Genomic DNA, 25,753 nt, shown 5'->3' with positions numbered 1-25,753 from the left:
GTTGCAGAGAGCATTCCTCATGACTGAGGGCCCTCGTCTGTGTGGTAACGACTGGGTTTTTCAACAGGACAACGCTACAGTACACAATGCCCGCAGGACAAGGGACTTCTTCCGGGAGAATAAAATCACTCTTTTGGCCCATCCTGCGTGTTTCCCTGATCTAAATCCAATTGAGAACCTTTGGGGATGGATGGCAAGGGACGTTTACAAAAATGGACAACAGTTCCAGACAGTACATGGCCTTCGTGCGGCCGTCTTCACCACTTGGAGAAATGTTCCCACTCACCTCATGGAAACGCTTGCATCAAGCATGCTGAAACAAATTTTTGAAGTGATAAACAATAATGACGGAGCTACTCATTACTGAGTTCATGTTTGGGGGTTGGATTGCTGTTTTGGGGGGGTTTAGTTTTTTTTGGGAGGTGTGTTCCTAAACTTCTGATCATCTGAAAAACAGCCTGTTTCAGTTTATTCGTTGTTTTCATTAAATTGAATGCTCAAAAAATGTTTTCTTGTTGCATGTCGAAGCTCTACTTGGAACCTTGTTAAGATCCAGCCATGCTACATATTTTTTTTTGCCATTTGTCAAGTGGTCTTAAACTTTTGATCAGGACTGTATGAGACTTCTGCTGTATAGGAATACTTACTAGTAAGCACTCCTATACAGCAGAAGTCCAATTTTTTTATTTTATTTTTAAGTAACTGGCCATGCAGCTCTATAGTGTAGAGGTTAACATTCTTGGCTGTAATTTAGAAGATTGTGAGTTTGTATACCACCAGAAACTTTTCAGAAATAGAGGCTAAATTAAATTTAAATACACTGACACGAGCATCGTGCTCGAGCACATGCGATATTCAGCCGGACACAGCAATGTGCCGAGCATAGCGATGCTTGAGCCGAACTGGTGTTCAGCCGAGCATACTCGCCCACACTAGTGGTCTGTCCAATTGGGGCTGTGTAGAGAGAGAAGAAGAGAAGACCAAGGACTGAACCCTGAGGACCCCCAACAGCAAGAGGAGAAGAAGCAGAGCCAGCAAATGATACACTGAAAGAGCAGTCAGAGAGATATGAAGAAAACCAGGAGTAGGGCAGTGTCCTTTAGGGCTCATGCATATGAACATATTTTCTTTCCATGACAGTTCCTTTTTTTTTTTTTTTTGCGGATCGTATGCAGAACCATTCATTTCAATGGTTTAGCAAAAAAATGGAAGTTACTGCATGTGCATTCGGTTTCCATATGTCCATATGTCCATCCCGCAAAAAAATAGAACATGTCCTATTATTGTCCACATTACGGACAAGGATAGTACTGTTCTATTACGGGCTAGCTGCACACAGACATCATCCGTATTTTTTGCAGATAATTTTTTTTGCGTACAGAAAAATACATACGCTCGTGTGCATGAGCCCTTAGGCGGTTAGATTTAAGCAGGGTCGGCTCATACGGATAGGAGACAGGGTCAGAATTAGGGATGTGTAGGAGGTGACCAGCTCCCTAATTCTCTGTCCTGGCCTTGCAGCGAATCCATCTGCTGATACCGCACGGCTGAGGGTTTTCCCCATCCTCAGCCGTGACAACCTGACCCTGTAAACATTATATGCGAGGGCATGCAGTTGAGCTGACCCTGTAAAACATTATATGCGAAGGCCTGCAGTTGACCTGACCCTGTAAAACATTATATGTGAGGGCCTGCAGTTGAGCTGACCCTGTAAAACATTGTATGCAAGGACCTGCTGCTGAGCTGACCCTCAAAAACATTAGGGGCGAGGGCCTGCTGGTGAGTTGATGCTCTAAAACATTATATGTGAATGCATGCTGTACGGCTGACGCTCTAAAACATTATATGCAAGTGCATGCTGTTCCTCTGACCCTATAAAAAAAAATTTGAGTTGAGGGCCTGCAGTTGAGCTGACCCTATTAAAAAAATTAGAGTGGAGGGAATATATACAATCTGGAGGAGAAAACAAGATTCAACCGTATACACTTTTTTTGTGGTGGAAAAGGTGCATGGGAATACACTACAGTAAATTGAGTTCATTATAAATGATAGATTTAAATTGCCTTTATGTTCATCATCAGCTCAGCTCTCTTTTGGTGGAATTGAGACGTCAGGGGCAATCCAGGCCTTGGTCATTTTTATCTGAGTCAACCTGTCAGCATTGCCAGTGGACAAGCGGATACGCTTATCTGTTATAATGCCACCAGCACCACTAAATACACGCTCAGACAAAACGCTGGCCAGCGCAGGCCAGCACCTCCAAGGCGTATAGCGCAAGTTCGTGCTACATGTCTAGCTTGGACACCCAGTAGTTGTAAGGCACTGATGGATCATTTAGGATGCTGACAAGTTCTGCTATGTATTCCTTCACCATCTTCCAAAACTTTTCCCTTCTTGTACCACTAGGCCGCGCTTCAGAGTGAGGTTGCTGGCGGGGTGTCATGAAAGTGTCCCATGCCTTGCAGAGTGTTGCCCTGCCTTTGTTGGAACTGCTGTGTGTTCCTCTTGTCTCCCTTCCTTGGTTGCCTAAGGAAGTACGGACTCTGCCGGCCGCGTTGTCAGATGGAAAATTTTGGAGCAATCTCTCAACAAGTACCTTCTGGTATTGCACCGTTTTACTCATCCTCTCCACCACAGGAATTAGAGATGAGAAGTTCTCTTTGTAGCAGGGGTTGAGAAGGGTGAACACCCAGTAATCTGTGTTTAAAATGTGTATAACGCGAAGGTCACGGGAAAGGAAGCCTAACATGAAGTCAGCCATGTGTGCCAGAGTACCAACAGGCAAGACGTCGATTTCAACATCAGGATAACTCTCCATCTCCTCATCCTCCTCTTCTGCCCATCCACGCTGAACAGATGGAATTAAAGTTCCGTGGGTACTACCCTCTGTAGCAGAGGCAATTGTCTCCAGCTACTCCTCCTCTTCATGGTCCAATTCACGCTGAGAAGACGAACTGTGGATGGTCCTCCCCCATTTCCTCGTCTGCCACATTCAGAGCTTCGTCCTTAATTGTGAGCAGCGATCGTTTGAGTAGACATAGCATTGGGATGGTTACGCTGATAATAGCATTATCACCACTAACCATCTGTGTGAATTCTTCAATTTTTTTTAAACATCACAGAGGTCTGACATCAATGCCCACTCCTTGCTTGTGAATAGTGGCAGTTGACTCGAAAGACGATGACCATGTTGCAGCTGGTATTCCACAACTGCCCTCTGCTGCTCATAAAGCCTGGCCAACATGTGGAAGGTAGAGTTCCAGGCAGTGCTCACGTCGCACAACAGTCGGCAGGGTCGGCGCCACTTAGGCAGCCGCATAGGGCGCAATTTAGCAGTGGGCGCCGGAACTGTGCGGTAAAAAAAAGAATTTGATTAAGTGGCCGGCGACGCCCCTCATTAGTGTGACAACTGACAGCATTTGTAGACGAATCCGGGTGCAGATCCGTCTACAAATGCATTGCAAGCCCGGATCCGTCTCTTCTCTTGTCATGCGGATAGACGGATCGGTCTTGCAGTCTTTTTCACAGTTTACCCTGTATGCGCATGCGCAGACCGGAAGGACGGATCCGTCCTTAAGTTGTTTTGCGATGCCGGATCCGGCACTAATGCAAGTCAATGGGAATTAATGCCGGATCCGGCATTCCAGCGACTGATCAGGCATTTTGGACGGACATAATACAGCAGCATGCTGCGGTATTACGTCCGGCCAAAACGCCTGACAGTGACTGAACGGAAGGCATACTGATGCAAACTGAACGGATTTCTATCCATTCAGAATGCATGGGGATATGCCTGATCAGTTCTTTTCCGGTATTGAGCCCTTTTGATGGAACTCAGTGCCGGAAAAGAAAAACACTAGTGTGAAAGTACCCTTAAAATCAACACACACATATATATATATATATATATATATACATATATATATCTATACCCACCTCTTCAGACAAGCCTACAACCATTGACCCTGCTGCCTCTATACCGCCATTACCAACTTTACCCTCTCCTACTGTGTCCTTCTCCTATATACTATGTAGATTGTAAGATTCTATTACTTAAAAAAAAAGCACAGATGCTAAACAGTGGTTTACGGACTAAGCAGGCGTCCATAAAAAAAAGGACGGGGGGAGGGCTGGGAAGGGACGGGGATAGAGGGTGGTTTCAGGATCTGGAACAGCTGCAAATGAAAAAAAAATAATCAGTGCAGCAATTCCAGATGTTTTTCTACTTTTCTTCTTTCAGCAGGAAAAGCTCAAAACACAGTGGTGGCACACCACAAGTCCCAGCAAGCTAACAAGCAGCACAGAGAAGCACAGAACCTCTCTGCATGCAGTCACCAGCTAGAATGGCTGAATGCAGGGAGGTTCAGCCCTTTCCTGTGCAGCTATAGCTTTCAGCACTATTCACTACATATAACATCTGGCTGCTTTATTACTTAAAGAACCTCACAGGAATGCACTCCATTCCAAAAGTAGCTCAACTGTATATTACATATGCATTTTATTTTTCACATTTTATTTATTACAGATTAATTTGTAAAACAGAAATACACTATAGCAATGACTAGCACACAGGAATCTATATTCTGTATATTTTATGAGTCACTTTCAAATATGATGGCAGAAGATGCTGAGCAAAACTAAAAAGTAGAAGGCAAGTAGTAGGGAGTATTAGGGAAGATTCTTAATAAATATATGGCCTAGTGCACGAGTACTAAATTCATTTTTGTAAAGGATTCACATACCTGTCTGCTGTAGGATGAAGGTCCGAGCTGCAAAAAATAAATAAAAGTAAAGCACAAAAAGTCCACAAGACGTGGCACTTACCATAAAAGTATCCTTCTTTATTGTTCCATTAAAAACAGCATGTTTAAGATGCAGTGTAGGCATGAGGAAACAGCCATTTTGCGCAGCTTTGTGCTTTCTCAAGTGCAAAGCCTACACCACGTCTTGAACCTGCAGTTTTAAATGGAACATTAAAGGAGAATACTTTTATGGTGAGTGCCCCATTTTATGGACTTTTTTAGTGTTGAGTTAATCAAAGTATCCAAAGTGGAATTTGATCTGAATTTAAGGAAAAATTTGATTCGCCGCAAAGCCGCATTTACCACGCCGCTTTGTGGTAACTAATCAATTTTCCTTGAAATAGTGGTAAAAACAAAAAAATACATACTCACCACATTCATGTGTGCGCATAGAGGCTGCTGCGGCCATCTTGATTGAAGATACTGTGCAAAATCTTGCACGCGGTGACGTATTACTTCATCGCACAATATTTTGCACGGTGTCTTCAATTAAGATGGCCGCAATGGCCTCTATGCGATCAATTAGAAGAGGTTTTTTTTTTTTTTTTTGCAGGATTAACCCCTGAAATCCCTCAAAGCAGCATTTGAGGGGTTCAATGACGGGAAGTGGCGCAATCGCCATTGCCCGTCATTGCGCCTGGTACATACAAAGAAATGCATTTTGTGATGAAGTAATTCGGTTTTGATTTTGGAGCATATTTATGCTGTGCACCACCGGTAACCTCTTACTGAGATGGGTGTGTCCTAACTCTGCCGCTGCAGTGGTGATACATGGCTCAGTAGTGCCAATCATTTGTGTTACTTTTGTTCGGAAAAAAAAATGCAAGGAGGGACAACACCAGTCGTGTGTAGCGCTGCATTATATATGGCCAACATAATCTCCTTTCTGCCGACCAAACAGTAAGAATGCACCCTAACAATAATGATGCCCCTTAGTGCCCCTTATATAGTATGATATCCCTTTAGTGGACCCACAGAGTATGATACCCCCAAGTGCCCCTACATATTGCAATGCCTTAGTTACGCCCCCCTCATAGTTATTCTCTCCTCACAGACCAGTGCTTCTGGTGTAAAAACTCACCTATCCCACCTTCGGTTGTCGAACAGAGCCACGTCGCTCTTTGCTCTGCTGTCTGTGGCTAAGTGCAGCGGGCGTGATGATGTCACCTTATCACACCTGCATGCGCTGAACTATTGGCAGCGGGGAATGGTGAGGCAGAGAGCTGAGGTTTTACCATTCTGTTGAATCAGGAAACAATTCTCTGTAGTTTTGGTTGCCACCAACAGTTGGAGAACCCTATATGACACTGGTACTGCTCTATACGAACTATACTATCAAACTGTTTATTTCTGTCTATTTATTTCATTGTTTAATTATTATAGTTCCCAGAAGATTGTATACTCCTCACCAGTCAAACACATTTCCTTCAAGATCACCAAAACCCTCGATCAGAAATATGGGATCAAACACTCTACATACTACAGATATGTAAGTATATTTATATTTGTATATATTTTTTTCTCTAGCATTCATGTGTTTTCAGATTAGGTTTCGTATTACTGTATTTTTTTATCAGTTTGTAGTGGGTTTATAGCCTCCATATTCTTTTTATGGCTTAAATTCTCTAAATGGGTGGCACCTTCATTATTTTCTAATAGAGGATAATAAAAATATGTTCTGGTCACGTGATAAAACACAGAGTATTACTGTGCATCTATTTAATGCGGGGCAAAAGGTGCAGCTGCCCCGGGCCCACTTGCTCCTGGGGGGCCCAAGGCAGCTCTGTGTCCCGACTCCTGATCCTATCCTTCATTATGCGAGCGGCATGGCTCACATAGTCAAGGACTTACTTGCTCCTCCTCATCCCGACCTCCCCGACCCTGCCCTTGCATATGCCGTTCCTGTGCCACATCCTCCCACCTCGACTTGTAAAGGTAAGCGAGGCTGCGTCACCAGTCACTTCTATGAAAGTCTCTGGACTGCTGGCAGTGGCAGGGCATGCTTTTCTTAAGGAATGGAATGGCTGTAGTGGCATATACTGCGTCTGCTGATAAAGACCTCCGTCATCTCTCATCTGACTGCCATATGTGAACATACTGGTCCTGTGAGGCTGCGAGGCAGGGGTGTTGACTCCTGAGAGCATGTGCCTCCTACAGTCCCTAAATAATACTGCCAAAGAGCAACCATACACTACTGCTGCTTAATGTCCACATATAACCCCATACAGACGTGTTCACATGATACTGCCATATTTCCAACACCAACATAATACTGCCACATAGTAGGTACATAATGCTTCTATATAATACCCACATATTACTTTCTCCATAACAAGTTCACATGCTATACTGGCCGCCACCATCCCTATTGATCTAAACAAGGGAATGGCTTTATGGTATTTCCCAGCTACAGACGTTTATCACCGATCCTCAGGACGACCGTGGCTTGGAAGAGCTTAGATAGAGTAGGGGTAAAGCATTCTTCCTGCACCTCTATTTAAACGCCATGATGCTGATGGAAATGCATAGGGCCCTGAAAGATTGAATAGTTAAATCACTGGAGGTCTAGGGCAGTGATGGGGTTAAAAGTGAAATCCTTCAGAAACCTAATAGAAATGTAATGATCACAGATATCATACATCCCGACTGATAGTGGCTCCTGTTACTTTCCTGTATGCTGTGTACTGCCTTCTACATGTACCAGGATGACCAGCACCTTTGTATCCTGGATAATTTGCGAGACACATAGGGCACGACAATGTTTATAAAGAAATTCTATGGTAATAGTCTACTCTATGAGGTGTGTGGATTTTTTTTTTGTGTGTTGTGGAGGAGGGCGTGATTGCATGCTAGGGTGTGGGAAGGCGGGATCCAGGGGGCCCAAGTAAATTATTGTCCAGGGTCCAATCAATATTAAAGGCGGCCCTGCATCTATGTGACCATTAGGCTAGGTCTACATGACGACATTTATCGCGCGACAGATAGGGCACAACTACACTGCAACATTTGTCACGTGACATTTTGTTCCACCAATGTCGCGCGACAATTTTTATAATGGCAGTCTATGGTGTCGCACTGCAACCTGTGACATGCTGCGACAGCGACGCGACAGTCGCAGAAAAATCCATCTTGAATGGATTTTCTGCGACTGTCGTGTCGCAGTCGCAGCATGTCGCATGTTGCAGTGCGACACATATAGACTGCCATTATAAAATTGTCGCGCGACATTGGTGCAACAAAATGTCGCGCAACAAATGTCATCGTGTAGACCTAGCCTTACATGAGCAGGGCAGACCTTGATACCCTGGAAGTAAATATGGAAGACTCCTAGTGAATGACTACTAATAGAGATACAGTGGGATGCGAAAGTTTGGGCAACCTTGTTAATCGTCATGATTTTCCTGTATAAATCGTTGGTTGTTACGATAAAAAATGTCAGTTAAATATATCATATAGGAGACATACACAGTGATATTTGAGAAGTGAAATGAAGTTTATTGGATTTACAGAAAGTGTGCTATAATTGCTTAAACAAAATTAGGCAGGTGCATAAATTTGGGCACCACAAAAAAGAAATGAAATCAATATTTAGTAGATCCTCCTTTTGCAGAAATGACAGCCTCTAAATGCTTCCTGTAGGTTCCAATGAGAGCCTGGATTCTGGTTGAAGGTATTTTGGACCATTCCTCTTTACAAAACATCTTTAGTTCATTCAGGTTTGATGGCTTCCGAGCATGGACAGCTCTCTTTAAGTCACACCACAGATTTTCAATTATATTCAGGTCTGGGGACTGAGATGGCCATTCAAGAACGTTGTACTTGTTCCTCTGCATAAATGCCTTAGTGGATTTTGAGCAGTGTTTAGGGTCGATGTCTTGTTGAAAGATCCAGCCCCGGCGCAGCTTCAGCTTTATCACTGATTCCTGGACATTGGTCTCCAGAATTTGCCGATACTGAGTGGAATCCATGCGTCGCTCAACTTTGACAAGCTCCCCAGTCCCTGCACTGGCCACATAGCCCCACAGCATAATGGAACCACCACCATATTTTACTGTAGGTAGCAGGTGTTTTTCTTGGAATGTTGTGTTCTTTTTCCTCCATGCATAAGGCCCCTTGTTATGGCCAAATAACTCAATTTTAGTTTCATCAGTCCACAGCACCTTATTCCAAAATGAAGCTGGCTTGTCGAAATGTGCTTTAGCCCACCTCAAGCGGCACTTTTTCTGCTGTGGGTGGAGAAAAGGCTTCCTCTGCATCACTCTCGCATACAGCATCTCCTTGTATAAAGTGCGCCGAATGGTTTAACGATGCAAAGTGACTCCATCTGCAGCAAGATGATGTTGTAGGTCTTTGGTGCTGGTCTGTGGGTTGACTCTGACTGTTCTCACCATTCGTCGCTTCTGTCTATCCGAGATTTTTCTTGGTCTGCCACTTCGAGCCTTAACTTGAACTGAGCCTGTGGTCTTCCATTTCCTCAATATGTTCCTAACTGTGGAAACAGACAGCTGAAATTTTTGAGACAGCTTTATGTATCCTTCCCCTAAACCATGATGGTGAACAATCTTTGTCTTCAGGTCATTTGAGAGTTGTTTTGAGACCCCCATGTTGCTACTCTTCAGAGAAAATTAAAAGAGGAGGGAAACTTACAATTGACCCCCTTAAATACTGTTTCTCATAATTGGATTCACCTGTGTATGTAGGTCAGGGGTCACTGAGCTTACCAAGCCAATTTGAGTTCCAATAATTAGTTCTAAAGGTTTTCGAATCAACAAAATGACAACAGTGCCCAAATTTATGCACCTGCCTAATTTTGTTTAAACAATTATAGCACACGTTCTGTAAATCCAATAAGCTTTATTTCACTTCTCAAATATCACTGTGTGTGTCTCCTATATAATATATTTAACTGACATTTTTTATCGTAACAACCAACGATTTATACAGGAAAATCATGACGATTAACAAGGTTGCCCAAACTTTCGCATCCCACTGTATGAAAGCAATGAGAAATACTGTTTATACAGTGCCTTCAAAAAGTATTAATATTTTTCCAAATGTTTTACGTTACATACAAACAAATACATTTTATTGGGATTTTATATGATAGACCAACACAAAGTACCAAGTATGTGTGAAACACCAAAAAAGAGAAAATAGGGCTCGCACTAAATAGTATTATGAATATATAAATTTTATTAGTGTCTCCATATGAGACAAATCACAATTAAAACACATAGGAAACAATGGATGGTGAAAAATGAGCACACAGAATGACATGGAGCACGACCAAATTACTAAAAATGGCAAATAGATACAAAAATGAGTATATAAATATAGCACTAAGTGTGCATGTAAATCAAATAGAATGTTAGTAATACATATAATCAGGCAAAGCTATACAGGCTAGGTAATGATATCATACATAGTGAAACCAAAGTCTGCATATAAAGTGACCAGTGCACATAATCAGAATGGATATATAGCCAACGCTGAGTAAATCATTATAACGCCATAAACCAACTACCTGTATAGTGCTCCAGTGGGGTTGCTGGAGCACTATACAGGTAGTTGGTTTATGGCGTTATAATGATTTACTCAGCGTTGGCTATATATCCATTCTGATTATGTGCACTGGTCACTTTATATGCAGACTTTGGTTTCACTATGTATGATATCATTACCTAGCCTGTATAGCTTTGCCTGATTATATGTATTACTAACATTCTATTTGATTTACATGCACACTTAGTGCTATATTTATATACTCATTTTTGTATCTATTTGTATCTATTTGCCATTTTTAGTAATTTGGTCGTGCTCCATGTCATTCTGTGTGCTCATTTTTCACCATCCATTGTTTCCTATGTGTTTTAATTGTGATTTGTCTCATATGGAGACACTAATAAAATTTATATATTCATAATACTATTTAGTGCGAGCCCTATTTTCTCTTTTTTGGTGTTTTACCACACGTGCTGGCTCTGCACGGGTACTCACTTTTGTGAGTCATTTTGGTGCTCAAGTATGTGTGAAGTAAACAGAAAACAATACATGGTTTTCAAAATTTCATTACTTTGTATGACCAACATTCTCTGCATTTACAGTCTTTTGGGGTATGTTTCTACCAGCTTTGCACATCTAAAGGCTGAAATGTTGTCCATTCTTCTTTGCTAAATAGCTCAAGCTCAGGTAAATTGGATGGAGAGAGTCTTTAGGATTTAGGTCTGGACTTTGACTAGGCTCCATCTATCTTCCCAACTGACCAGTTTCCGTGTCCCTGCTGAAGAAAATAATTCCCACAGCATAATGCTGCCACCACCATGTTTCACAGTGGTGATGGTGTGTTCAGGGTGATATGCAGTGTTAGTTTTCCTCCACACATCATTTTGCAATATAGGTAAAAAAGTCCAACTTTGGTCTTATCTGACCAGTGCACCTTTTCCCCCATGTTTGCTGTGTTCCCTACATGGCTTGTGGCAAACTGCAAGTGGGACTTTGTATGGCTTGCTTTCAAAAATGACTGGGTCACTTCTTGCCTCTCTTCCATAAAGGCCAGATTTGTGGAGTACATGACTAATAGTTGTCCTATGGAGAGAGTCTCCCACCGGAGAAGTGCGTCTCTGCAGCTCCTCCAGAATAACCATTCACCTCTTGTCTGCTTCTCTAATTAGCGCGCTCCTTGCCTGAGTTGTCAGTTTAGGTGGACGTCATGTTTGGTTTGGTTTGCAGACACAACTTTATCCCTACCAGTCTGGTGTGTTCCTTGGTTTTCATGATGCTGTTTGATCACTAATGTTCACTATCAAACCTCTGAGGCCTTAATTTACTAATTAGGTGACTTCTAAAGACAATTGGTCACACAGGATTTTATTTTGGGGTATCAGAGTACAGGGGGCTAAATACAAATACAACTTAAGATTTTTATTGATTAAAAAGTTTGAAAACCGTATAGCATTTTTACTTTACATATACTTGCTACTTTGTGTTGGTCCATCACATAACATCCCAATAAAATACATTAAGTTTGTAGATGCAATGTGAAAAAATTTGGAAATGTTCAAAGAGTATGAGCACATTTTCAAGGCACTGTATAAGGTCTGGACCATAGTCACCAGAACACAATGGAGAAAATAACATGCCTGTGTTGTTATTGTTGTTTTAGAGAGGTAATAAGCAAATCAATTAACATTTAGAAATGTAAATATGTTTTACAGCTCCCAAACAGCTGGACCATTACAAATGCCAGGAGGCCTTTCATATTCTCCTTATAAGCCAGGTAAGCTGCAATGAAAATCTGTACATGCAGTACCCCAGAGAAAGGAGTACTTGCAAACTGTTTTGTTAATTTCTGTTATGTAATTGTATGCGTTGTATCCCCAGTATGGTAATGTATGGGAGTGAGAGAGAACCATCTGAGGCCCGGACCCTAGGGTAGCTCCACCCCTAAATCAAACAAATAAAATAAAATTCCCCATTGCATTGCCTGTTCGTAGCTCTGCATGTCTCAAGGTGGAGAGGGTTCAAATCACACTGTAAGTCAGCAATTCACAGTAAAGACCGCGCTTCCCGAATTGGCCAGTAGGCATCCGGATTATAATGGAGTCAGGTACAGAATTCCAAAGCCCCTGACAAAGTGAAAGCAAAACCTAGGTTGGGCAAGGACACGAGGGCTAATGGTTTTTGATATGCCTATTTTCTGTTAACCTTTGTGAGTACAATAAATTATTTATCTTACCTTTATTGGTGGTTCTTCACTATCTGTGCTACCTTTTGGCCCCTACAGACGGACCAAATTCGAAGTAGAAGGGATTTCTGCTGGTGTATCCGATATTCGTCTATATCTGAATTCTGTACCTGATTCCATTATAATCCGGACGCCTACTGGCCAATTCGGGCAGAGCAGTCTTTACTGTGAATTGCTGACTTACAGTGTGAATTGAACCCTTCCCACCTTGAAACATGCTCCATGCGACCATTGCACACCTTACACACCCTGCCTTACACCCATGCAAACATTATCAGCATGGGCACCTCACAATACCAGCAGGCAGGAATCCTAACAACAGGCAGTGGCCCGAGGGAAGAAATGGAGCATCCTTCTTTTACTGCACTGCCCTAAGGGGCAATAGTGTGAGGAATGGCACTGTGATAGAATTTCTACAGCCATAGCCACTACCACTCCCATACTCCACTCCGGCTCCTCAGGATCTTACTGCATATACAGTATAAGGAGGGGGAAGCCACAGCACAGTTTTTTCATACTATCTCAATTTCTTGAAGTACCACAACTAACATTCATCAGCACAACAACAGCAGAATGTCATAACAGTAATAACATTACATGTATGAATTGGAATAACTGAGTTTTTTTTTATCTACAGATAACCAATTTTCTGACATATTACCTAATGGTAGACAACCAGTGCCAAATCCTATCATTAATAACTCAACATCTGGAAATGAAGTAAGACCATTATATTATTCTTATTAAATATACATGTAGTATTGTTTTCAACAAGGCCTTGATTCTTATTGTATTTTGATTTAAGTGTAAACTGAACTTGGTAGAATTTAGCATTTGAATTTAAGGATAACAATAAAATAAATGTACAGCCTGTTAGCCAGCTCTCTCCCTGGTTAATATTGGATGCAGGAGAACAAGTGCACAGTTAGGCCTCCTGCACACGACCGTTGTGTGCACCCGTGGCCGTTGTCCCATTTAACGTGTTTTTTTGCGGGCCCATTGACTTTCAATGGGTCCGTGGAAAAATCGGAAACTGCACCGTTTGGCAGCCGCGTCCGTGATCCGTGTTTCCTGGCCGTGAAGAAAATAGGACCTGTCCTATTTTTTTCACGGCCAACGGTTCACGGACCCATTCAAGTCAATGGGTCAGTGAAAATCACGGATGCACACAAGATTGTCATCCGTGTCCGTGATCCGTGTCCGTGATCCGTGTCCGTTTTTTCCTATCATTTCAATGGCAAACTTGACTTAGATTTTTTTTTTTCATTTTTCATGTCCGTGGATCCTCCAAAAATCACGGCAGACCCACGGAAGAAAAAACGGGCACGGATCACGGTACAACGGAACCACGTTTTGCGGGACGTTAAAAAATACTGTCGTGTGCAGGAGGCCTGATGCTGATACCCAGTCCCAGCTGTACAGAGAGTTGATTGAAAGTAATCCAGCCATAATTTGCAAATATAGTATAATATGAAATATATATGTATCAGGGAAATAGAGGGAAATATTGGAAAAGGGGCTAAGTAGAGAGGGATAGGGATTTCTCCAACAGAGAGTATAAAAGTAATCTTAGTCAAAATTTAAACTAATACCAATGCAATATGATTAGTTAAAATCAAATATTGCTATTGTACAATCCTAGTCTAAATATAGTGTGTGGTGGGACTCTCACAATAAATATTCTACAAATGTATGTACTGCTAAATATTAAAAAATTTACTGCATATATTCTCACCACCTGTGTTACAGGCAAAATGTCAGAATTTTCAAATCCTGACAAAATTCCAATCTAAAACAGTGTCACAACGGTCACTTTTATAGTTGCTCTGTCTCCGCATAGACTGCATAGAATACCTGCATTGGTATTCACAGATGTGCTTACTCAGTACTATATATTGTATGTTGTAACACATAGAACCATACGAATGTCTTTCTTGTTTCTCAAATTGGAGAGTGATGAATGCCTGTCTGTGGCATCGGAGTTTGGCGATAGCTCATATGTGCATGCTGTAGTAACTCAAAGTTTATGCTGCTTCCCAAAAAAACTAAATAAAAGAGACCAAACAGTTGTATGTACCCCAAAATAGAACCAATGATGATGGAAACCCATCCTGCAAAAAAACAAAAAAGCCCTCACAGAGCTAACCGAGAGAAAAATAAATAGATGGTTCTTAGCTGTTTGGTTCAATAGTCAAAACCAATAACCAATGTGGCCAAACAGCAGTTTACATCCAAATTTATGGCATTTCAGCACCCTGTAGAACCTGCCTAACAATTTAAATGGTGCGAGTTGTCTCAGATCGCACAACATATACTGGGCACAGAAATGTCATATCTGTGGCAAACGTGCAATTTTAATTTTTCAGTCTCTTGCTCTTTAATTTCTACAAGACACATGTGTGGGTCAAAATGCTCACTCCATCCCTTGATAAATACTTAAAGTTTCCGATATTGGGTCATTTCTTAGGGATTGCATTCATTACTTCACCCCAGAGCCTCTATAGTCAGCACAAGATTCATAAATCACTGCAATGGGACTCAAATGTACATGGTGCTCTTTTACTCCTGAGCCTTATGGTATGTCCAGCCACGACAGATTGAAGCGGGGTGTTATATAACAATATACTTTCATAATAGTGTATTTGGGTACTGCAGAAATTTAGCTTCTTTCTCTGAGTTACCTCTGCTTCACACAGTGACAATCGTTACTGGAAAGAAATTATTATAACTGGTGTGATAGACCAGTGCCCCCCCCCCCCAAAAAAAACGACAGATTGAAGCTGGGTGTTATATAACAATAGTAGGGCAGGAACACCAGGCCAGAGCCAAAGTGGGAAGTTGCAGAAGGTGCGTTTGATTACGTCAAAGGACGCACCAGACTTGGTTGAGTGGCTCATTCAGCCTTCCGCTTCTGCACCCTCCTCATCCTCTCTATCTGCACCCTCTTCACTCTCTGCTGTGTGCACCCCCAAAGACACCACCACCATATACCCTCCGCTTGAGTCACAGGAATTTTTTTCCGATTCATCACAAAACATTTTCGATGCGTGGCCATTCTTGGTATCGGATCAGGAAGAGGAGGTAGCAACGGCCACCACTCAGCAGTACCCAGATCAGCCCAAGGAGGTTGGTCCCCGCTGTTGCTGCCTACTCCGAGATCTCTAATGTTAGTGGCAGGGAAGGTGACGTTGATGATGACGTGTCTATGGATGTCACGTGGGTGCCCACAAGAGAGGAAGAGGAGGGGAGTTCAGAGGGAGAGATGGACCAGCAGATAGGGAGGAGAAGCAGGCTGAACTTACATTGCACAGGAGGGACAAACCAGACTGCTAATGTATCAGGAGCGACCCATCAACCATGTATGGTCACATCTGGTGCTCCCAGGACGCCGACACATGGCTCTGCAGTGTAGGATTTTTTTTACGTGTCCGCTGCTGACAATAGTGTTGACATCTGCATCCTTTGCAGTCAACGCATAAGTCGCGGTAAGCCCACCACTCACCTATGGACGACCGCCTTAAGAAGGCACCTGGCCTCCCATCACTGAGACCAGTGGGAGTAACGCAATCAGAACCCACAAAGCCACACTCCAGGCTCTCACCGTCCAGCCTCTTCTCTTTCTCCTCTGTCTGCACATTTGTCCTCCACTCCACCTTCCATCATGCCGTCCTCACGTTTTTCTGGAAAAAGGCAGACTTCCGTGGCACAAATGTTAGAGCGTACAAAAATGATGAAGTCAGATAACCCTCTTGCCCAACGGTTGACGTTGGCTTGTCGGAACTGATAGCCCGCCAACTACTGCCATATAAACTGGTGGACTCGGAGGCCTTTTCGAAAATTTGTGGCCATTGGAACACCGCAATGGAAGGTCCCACGAAGGAAATATTTCTCGCAGAAGGGCATCCCAGAGCTATATGTCCACGTTCAGCGGCAAGTGAATGTTTCTCTGGCACAAAATGTTGGTGCCAAGATACATCTGACCACAGACACATGGTCTAGCAAACACGGGCAGGGAAGGTATATCACTTTTACTGCCCACTGGGTGAACCTTCTGACGGCCGTCAAGCATGCAACCCGTGACACCCGTGTAGATTTGGTTTTACCGCCACAGATTGCATGCAGGCCTGCTTCTTCTTCTCCTCCTACTCCATCCTCCCTCTCCTCCTCGGCTGACACCTCCTTTTCCGCTGCTACTGTCTCTTCCGCTGCGCCGCCCAAGATCCCCAGAACCTATTCGACATGCCAGGTGAGATGTTGCCATGCTGTGCTGCGTCTGTTGTGCCTTGAAGCCAAGAGCCACACTGGTCCTGCACTCCTTTCAGCTTGGCGTTCACAGCCACATCAGTGGCTAACACCGGTCAATTTGACAGTTGGTGAAGTTGTGTGAGACAATGGTGCCAATCTTCTGAGCACGCTGAAACAGGGCAAAATGACACACGTCCTGAACTTGGTCGTGCAGCGATTAGTTGTCAAATACCCTGGGGTCCAGGAAGTCTTGGGGCAGGCCAGGAAAATCTATTTCAGAAGATTTTTCACGGCCATGGCTCGCCTTGCTAACATTCAGCGGCGACACATCCTGTCCGTCAGACGTCTTATTTGTGACTGCCCGACATGATGGAACTCGACCTTGTATATGCTTGATAGGCTGCTCCAGCAGAAACATGCAGTTATCGACTACCTGTACGAACTCTGCGGCAGGACAGGTTCTGGGAAGCTTGTTTTTTTTTTCACCATGCCAGTGGCTTCTCATGCGCGAAGCATGCAGATGTCTGCCGCCCTTTGATGAGATCACCAAACTGGTCAGTCGCAGCCAGGGCGCCATCAGTGACATCGTACCTTACGCCTTCTTTCTGGAGCATGCATTGCGTCGTGTCATTGATCAAGCTGTCGAGGAGCAGGAGGAAGTTGAGGAAGTCGCAATGCTGGATGAATTCCCATGGGGGGCTACTCCATCTGAGACAAGTCAACAACAGGAGTCTGAAGAGGAGTCAGAGGAGGATGGTGCCAGGGTGGATGAGGAGGAGAAAGAAGAGCATGCTTTAAACCTTTCTTGGATCCCTGGTGTTGTCCATGAATGGGGGGAGGAGAACGAGGACAACCTTATCCTGGATGATGAGCAGGAGCCAGGCCACTACACCGCTTCCAGTTTAGTGCAAATGGGGCCTTCATGCTCCAGTGTTTTAAGAGGGACCCCCGTATAAAAAGCATAAAGGGCAAGGAACAGTACTGGGTGGCAATGTACTTAGACCCCTGGTACAAACAAAAAATGGCGGAAATTTTACCACCATCACAGAGGGCTTTCAGAATAGTGGGAGATAGTTAGTGTAGGACAGGCATGTCCAAACTGCGGCCCCCCCAGCTGTTGCAAAACTACAACTCCCAGCATGCCATAATAGCTGTAAGCTATCCAGGCATGCTGGGAGTTGTAGTTTTGCAACAGCTGGAGGGCCACAGTTTGGACATGCCTGGTGTAGGAGGTTATATCCTGATATAGCGTAGCTGATATGTTCTGCTGACCATACATACATGCTACAGACATAGCGCTGTCAGATAGTTAGTGGGAGATAGTCAGTGTAGGTTATCCTGAGGTTCTGCTGTTCATACATACATGCTACAGACATAGCGCTGTGATGTCAGAACAATACATAGTTTACCAATCAGTAATATGTAGTGAGACCTGCTAAAATGTGAAGTTTCACGTATTGCGCAGAAATATGCGCATCATTACTTGCTGATTAGCGCAATCACTAATATATTGGAGCACTTGATCTGCATATGAAGCCATGTTGTGCCATGCCAACCATTTTCTACAGTCTCAGGAAACTTCTAGCAGCTTGGAAAATGTAGCAAAAGTGACCCATGCCTGTATTGCGCACGCTTTATGCGAATATTACATTGCCGATATTTGCAATCAAGAAAATAATCGTGAATTTGATTATTGCCCCTGCCGCTCATCACTATCCATTATCTTTTTTCTTCATCCATTACAATCTGGTTTTCGTACCCTACATTCTACAGAAACTGCCATTAACAAAGTGATAAATGACCTCCCGACAGCTACTGTAAATACAACAATTACTACTCTCTACTAATTATCCTCAATCTCTCTGTATTTGACACTGTAGACCACCAACTCCTCCTCACCATGCTCCAATCTATCGGGCTTAAAGGGTTGTCTCACTTCAAACAAGTGGCATTTATCACGTGGGCAAAGTTAATAGAAGGCATTTACTCAGGGCTTTTTTTCTCACCCACCCTCCCACCCACCCTCCTACCCACCCTCCTCTGGCCACGCCCCTACCCACCCCTAGGACCGCCCCCCTAAAACCGCCCCTTTAGAGAACAGGGATGCAAGTAAAATTGCCAGTGACGGTCGTGACAGCCAGGCTGCCAGTGCCCACGGCCACGGCCGCCCTAGTCCACACATGGGCAGCGCAGCCTGGCCTGGCCCCTTCCTTCCCTGTTCCTGTTCCCCTAATTGGCCAATTCAATTTTTTTTTTTTTTTATGAAATAAATGAAAAATTACCTTTTTCCTTTTGTTTCCTTTTCCTGCCTGGTGCCGCTCTGCCTCCTGACTCCTGCTCGTGCCGACACCCACGACACTAAACTGCCGCCCGCGCCTCCAGCAGCCGCCCTGCCTGCTGGGCGGGCCTGTCAGTGGATCTGGAGGCGGGGGGTCCCGGGTCTGGGGCTGCAGACAGCAATTGCTGCAGACGGCAATGGAGTCGGCCTGGGGGCGGGGTTTGGGGCCACAGAATCGGCGTCTCCTCTCTCACTCTCTCCGCCGCTGTCAGTGGTGGGCGGGAGCTGGGCGGGCCTGAGCCAGTGGAGAGCCGGAGGTGCCGGAGGCTGCAGGGACTGAGCAATCATGTAAACTTTAAGTAAGCAGCCTAAGCAGCGGGCCGGCTGGGCCCAGTAACTAAAGGGGGTGGGGCGAGTCGGCAGAAAATAGGTGGCGGAATGCCTTTCTGGGGCGTTCAGCCAGACAAAAAAAGCCTGCATTTACTAATGTATTGTTTTATCCATATTGCCAACTTTGCTTACTTAGTTCATTTTTCCATCACAATATACAGTGTACACGGCTTGTATCCAGGGGTGCTCGCACACTACAGGAACTCTGGTGGCCTGGACTGCATAAGTGCGCAAAGGCCACCGCTTTTTCCTATTGCATGAAACCACCTCAAAACCATATCTAGAATTGACCTCTTTCTTACTATGGAAGTAACAAAAACTCTCATTGTTGTCCAGATCCACTCCCATCTCAATTACTGTAATGTGAGTGGTGGAAACCAGGTGAATATGGGCATGTTAGGTTGTAATAATGTCTAATAGACTTCACCGTTTCCAGTCAATCCCCAGAAATAGCGCTAGTCCCCTTATGGATGGATAAAGAAAAAATTGGGACTCTTAGTGAGTATTTATTTATTTGTTAAAACGGGTGAGTCAATGGTCCAAAGAATTACTGTAACTCATTATTAATTGATCTTCTCATCACTAGTATTGATTGAGCATACTCAGCCGAACACCAGTTCGAGTCTCCTCCCCGCACTTTTCTTGGCTGCTACGCAGCCAGTAAACATGCAGGGAGGTGCTGGCACGCACTGTAATGCCATAGCCATGTTGGTTGCTGGCCAGGACGCATCATCGGGTGCTATAAATCACCCGATGACACGTGTTCGGCTTAATCCTAGTAAGGGAGAGCTGAGCATAGGAAGGGCCAGACAGTGTAGGGAGTGTTATTGGAAGATTTTTATTTGAAAAACTTTTCAGAGACCCAAAAGTCCTTTTAAGGACTACTGTGGGTGACAGCAGCAATATATATTTTTAGCGTATTCTGCGCTAAATAGCGTCTGATAGGCTGTTGTGGACAGTTAAATTATGAGCGCCACATCTCTGGTGTAAAGTGTGTGCATCCAAAAAAATATGAATGACATCCAGTGTACTTTTTCCATAGATGGTGTCTGCTGGGAACAGTGACATTAGTTGCACCACATTTCCAGTGTAAAGTGTGCGCATACAAAAACTATCTGTGACATAGTGTACTTTTTCAATAGACAGTATCCGCCTCTGACAGTGACATAACCAGTGCCACATCTGCAGTGTAACGTGTGCGCTTCAAAAATGTATATGTGACATAGTGTGATTTTTCTGTAGCCTGTGTCCGCAACTAACAATGACCTTACCAGGGCCAGATCTGCAGTGTAACATGTAAGCTTCAAAAATGTATCTGTGACATACAGTGTACTTTTTTGCGTAGACGCTGCTGACAGTAACATTACCGTTGGTACTTCTCCTGTATAATGTTCTCTCATCCCAAACACGTGTGACATTCCCTGTAATTTTTAATTAGCCGCTGGTGACAGCATTGACATTATCTGCTGGTTATCTCCTGTGTGACGTTTCCATGTCCAAAATACCTTTTTAAATATGTTTGGTCGGTTGTATTGCAGCAGATAATGCTTCCAGTCGGTTAAGCACCACCCTGTATTCCAACAAGTCCAGTCTCAGTAGCAAAGAGTCTGCTCAACCTAGTCCTCACCCTGATCCTCTTCCCTCCTACCATGGAGAGGCTGGGCAAACAAGTGATCCCACACTCGGATATTCCGAGGAGCTCTTTTCAGCGCTATTCCTATTTGGCCCTCTCGTCAAGCACGCTTGAAGAGGGACAGATCTTGTACCCTGATTCACAAACTCTTGAACATCCACAATCACATGAAGATATGATGGGGAACGGCAATTAGTGTTTCATGAGGAGGATGCTAATGATGAGAAACAGTTGCCAATAAGTCAACGGCAATTAGTGTCTCAAGAGGTTGATGAAGAGGATGAGACACAGTTGTCAATAACTGAGATTGTTGTTAGGTCAACAAGTCAGGAGGATGAGCAGAGTGAGGAAATGGAAGAGGAGGCGGTGGACGATGAAGTCACTGACCCAACCTGGGAAGGTGGAAAGCTGAGCGAGGACAGCAGTACAGAGGTGGAGGGATATGCTGCACCACAACAGGCTGTAAGAGGCAGTGGGGTGGCAAAAGGGAGAAGGCGGGCCACACCAAACAGGCCCGCAACTGTTCCATGGATCACCCCCTTGCAGAAATCTCCCTTGCCAAGGGGTAGGTGTTCGGCATTCTGGCGCTTTTTTGAGAAAAGTGCAGACGACTAAAGAAAAGTAGTGTGCAACCTGTGCCGTGCCAAAATGAGCCGGGGCGTGACCACTAGCAACCACATGTCATGGATGGTGCTGCAGAAAACTAGAAGACAACAAATGAAGATTCGACTGACTTGATTCCAAACTAAGGAACATAAGGGTGAGCCCTGTAAAAGCCCTAGCACTCTCCCTGACTTCTCAGCCCATGCAAAGATCTCTATGATAGATAATTGCATGACCTCGTGCCTCAACTGTATGACACCTGAACACCCTATAATAGTGAGGGGGCACGACCACCGGCTCCCTACACTTAATACGGAGGGAGTCAGGGTCACCTAGGATCAGGTCAACAGGAAAACACAAAAAAGGAACATACTTATCTGTAGAAGCATCAGTTGTACATCCAGCATGAGCACAATCCAGGAAGTTGTATAAACCGCAAAGTGATGCAGTATGGGAGGGGATTTAAAGGGAAGCAATCAGTGCAACTTGATGACAGCTGAGAGAGGAAAACGAGATGACAAAACGAAAGCAAAACAAAAGAACCTCAAGCAAGAGGTTCTGAAGAACGTCTGTCAGAGCTTCTCAGATATCTGGCGGTGACAGTACCCCTCCTTCTACGAGTGGACTCCAGACACTCATGGCCCATCTTCTCAGGATGGGACCTATGGAAAGCCCTGATGAAATGAGTAGCCTTAATGTCCGTCACTGGGACCCACATCCTCTCCTCAGGACCATAAGCCTCCCAATGAACGAGATACTGGAGAGAACCGCGGACAATACGAGAATCCACAATCCTAGAGACCTGAAATTCAAGATTACCATCAACCACAATCGGAGGAGGAGGCAAAGAGGAGGGTACAGTGGGTTGGATATAAGGTTTTAGTAGGGACTTATGAAAAACATTATGGATCTTCCAAGTCTGAGGAAGATCAAGACGGTAGGCAACAGGATTAATGACGGACAAGATTTTGTAAGGCCCAATAAACTTAGGACCCAACTTCCAGGAGGGAACCTTCAATTTGATATTCTTAGTAGACAACCACACTAGATCACCAGCATTCAGGTCCGGACCAGGCACACGTCTCTTATCCGCCACACGCTTATATCTCTCACTCATGCTCTTTAGATTATCCTGAACCTTTTGCCAAATAGATGACAAAGACGAGGAGAATCTCTCCTCAACAGGTAAACCAGAAGACCCCTCTCCAGAGAATGTCCCAAACTGCGGATGCAACCCATATGCACCAAAAAATGGTGACTTATCAGAGGACTCCTGACGACGGTTATTTAATGCAAACTCAGCAAGGGACAAAAAAGAACACCAATCCTCCTGATTCTCCGCCACAAAACAGAGCAAATATGTCTCCAGATTCTGATTGACGCGCTCGGTCTGGCCATTCGACTGCGGGTGGAAAGCAGAAGAGAATGGCAACCGAACCCCCAAGCGAGAACAGAAAGCCTTCCAGAATCTGGAAACAAACTGCGTGCCCCTATCAGAGACTATGTCTGAAGGAATACCATGCAATTTGACAATGTGATCAATAAATGCCTGCGCCAGTGTTTTAGCATTGGGCAACCCAGGAAAAGGAATGAAATGCGCCATTTTGCTTAAACGGTCCACCACCACCAGAATCACAGTCTTCCCCGAGGAACAAGGCAGGTCCGTAATGAAGTCCATGGACAGATGTGTCCAAGGACGGGAAGGAATGTGTAACAGGAGGAGAGGACCTGATGGCCGTGAATGAGGGACCTTGGCACGAGCGCAGGTCTCGCAGGTTGCCACAAAACTCTCAACCGACTTACAAAGAGCCGGCCACCAGAATCTCCGAGCAATGAGATCAACTGTGGCTCTACCCCCCCGGGTGCCCAGCAAGGACAGTGTCGTGGTGCTCCTTAAAAACCTTGTGTCGTAAACCGAGAGGCACAAACAACCTCCCAGGAGGACAAAGATCAGGAGCCTCGGCTTGTGCTGCCTGAACCTCTGCCTCCAGTTCAGGATAAAGAGCAGAGACAACTACCTCTTCAGCCAAAATGGGACCCGGGTCTTCAAAGTTCCCCCCTCCCGGAAAACAACGTGACAGGGCATCCGCCTTCACATTCTTAACCCCAGGGCGGAAGGTGACAACAAAATTTAACCTTGAAAAGAACAAAGACCATCTGGCCTGTCTCGGGTTCAGACGCTTGGCTGACTCCAAGTAGGCCAGATTCTTATGGTCGGTAAAAACACGGTAATAGGGTGTTTGGCTCCCTCTAGCCAATGGCGCCATTTTTCAAAAGCTAACTTGATGGCCAACAACTCCCTATCTCGCACATCGTAATTCCTCTCTGCGGAGGAGAGTTTCTTTGAGAAAAAGGCACACGGTCGCCATTTGGCAGGAGAGGGACCCTGAGACAAGACCGCACCCACACCCACCTCAGAAGCGTCCACCTCAACAATGAAGGGCAGAGAGATATCAGGTTGTACCAAGATGGGAGCGGAAGCAAAACTCTCCTTGATACTAGAAAAGGCCTTACGTGCCTCTACCGACCAGGAGGAAAAATCTACCCCTTTTTAGTCATATCAGTGAGTGGCTTAACAACAGAAGAATAATTCAAAATGAACTTCCTGTAATAATTGGCAAAAACCAACAAACGCATCAGCGCCTTCTGATTCTCAGGAAGCTCCCAATCAAGCACAGCGTGGACCTTCTCGGGGTCCATGCGAAAACCAGAAGTGGAGAGAAGAAACCCCAGAAATTGAATTTCTGGAACCGCAAACACACATTTTTCCAGTTTAGCGTACAATTTATTCTCCCGCAGAATGAGCAAGACCTGACGTAGGTGGTCCTTATGAGTTTTGAAATCAGGAGAAAAAAATCTAAATGTCATCTAGATACACCAGTACAAATTTCCCCATTAAATGATAAAAAATGCTGTTCATAAAATGTTGGAAGACGGCTGGAGCATTCATAAAACCTAAGGGCATAACCACATTCTCAAAATGGCCCTCAGGGGTATTGAAGGCCGTCTTCCATTCGTCCCCTTCTCTGACCCTGACCAGGTTGTATGCCTCTCTTAAATCCAACTTGGAAAAAACTTTAGCCCCAACAATCTGGTTAAACAGGTCCGGGATCAGAGGAAGCGTATAAGGGTCACGAATTCTGATACTGTTCAGCTCCCTGAAATCCAGACATGGTCTTAAAGAACCATCTTTTTTCTTAACAAAAAAAACCTAGCGGCAACAGGTGACTTTGAGGGTCGTATGTGTCCCTTTCTCAGATTCTCAGAGATATAAGTACGCATAGCGACCCTTTCAGGTTGGGAGAGATTGTATAAACGAGACTTAGACAGCTTGGCGCCTGGGATGAGATTAATAGGGCAATTGTGAGGGGGCAACTCCTGAACACCACTCTCAGAAAACACATCCGAAAATTCAGAGAGAAAAGATGGTACAGTCTTAGTAGAAACCTCTGAAAGAGACGTTGAGAGGCAATTCTCTCTGCAAAAGTCACTCCAACCATTTATTTGCCTCGCTTGCCAATCAATGGTGGGGTTATGTTTAGTGAGCCAGGGTAGGCCCAACACTAGAGGAGTAGGTAATCCGCTTAGGACGAAACATGACACATCCTCAACATGAGCATCACTCACAGTCAAACGGATATTGTGAACTATGCCCTTCAACGATTTTTGAGAAAGTGGAGCGGAATCAATAGCAAAGACAGGTATGTCCTTTCCCAAAGTGCATACCTGGAAACCATGTGTTACAGCAAATTGACTATCGATGAGATTTACAGCTGCTCCACTATCTACAAAAATCTCACAAACAATGTTCTTGCTCTCTAGCGCCACCCTGGCAGGTAGGACAAACGGGAATTACAAGTAAACGGAAAAGCTTCAATTTCCGCATCAACCTTGCCAATGGTAACAGATGGAAATTGTTTTGAGGATTTCTTTCTTTTTGTTTCTTTATTACCCTCAAAACTCCCCCTGGATCTTCTAGAGGGGAAAACATTTGCCAAATGATTTATACCTCCACAACAAAAACAAACCCTCCTCGGAGAGCTGAATCCTCTATTATT

At 44.4% G+C, this 25,753-nt stretch overlaps 1 protein-coding gene across 5 annotated transcripts in view; it reads left to right on the top strand.

The window, feature by feature from the left end:
• Positions 1–25,753, top strand: part of LCP2 (lymphocyte cytosolic protein 2) — a 527,047-nt gene that overhangs the window by 448,352 nt on the left and 52,942 nt on the right. For all 5 annotated transcript variants that reach the window (XM_044280889.1, XM_044280886.1, XM_044280887.1 and 2 more), the window contains 3 exons: positions 6,186–6,291; positions 12,017–12,078; positions 13,184–13,266. In XM_044280889.1, coding sequence (XP_044136824.1) covers positions 6,186–6,291; positions 12,017–12,078; positions 13,184–13,266 — 251 coding nt within the window. The remainder of the gene's footprint in view (positions 1–6,185; positions 6,292–12,016; positions 12,079–13,183; positions 13,267–25,753) is intronic.

Source organism: Bufo gargarizans, chromosome 2 (genome assembly GCF_014858855.1).
Source record: "Bufo gargarizans isolate SCDJY-AF-19 chromosome 2, ASM1485885v1, whole genome shotgun sequence".
NCBI classification, from domain to species: domain Eukaryota; kingdom Metazoa; phylum Chordata; class Amphibia; order Anura; family Bufonidae; genus Bufo; species Bufo gargarizans.
Note: the sequence above shows the minus strand (reverse complement) of the source record. Positions and strands in the feature narration are given on the sequence as shown.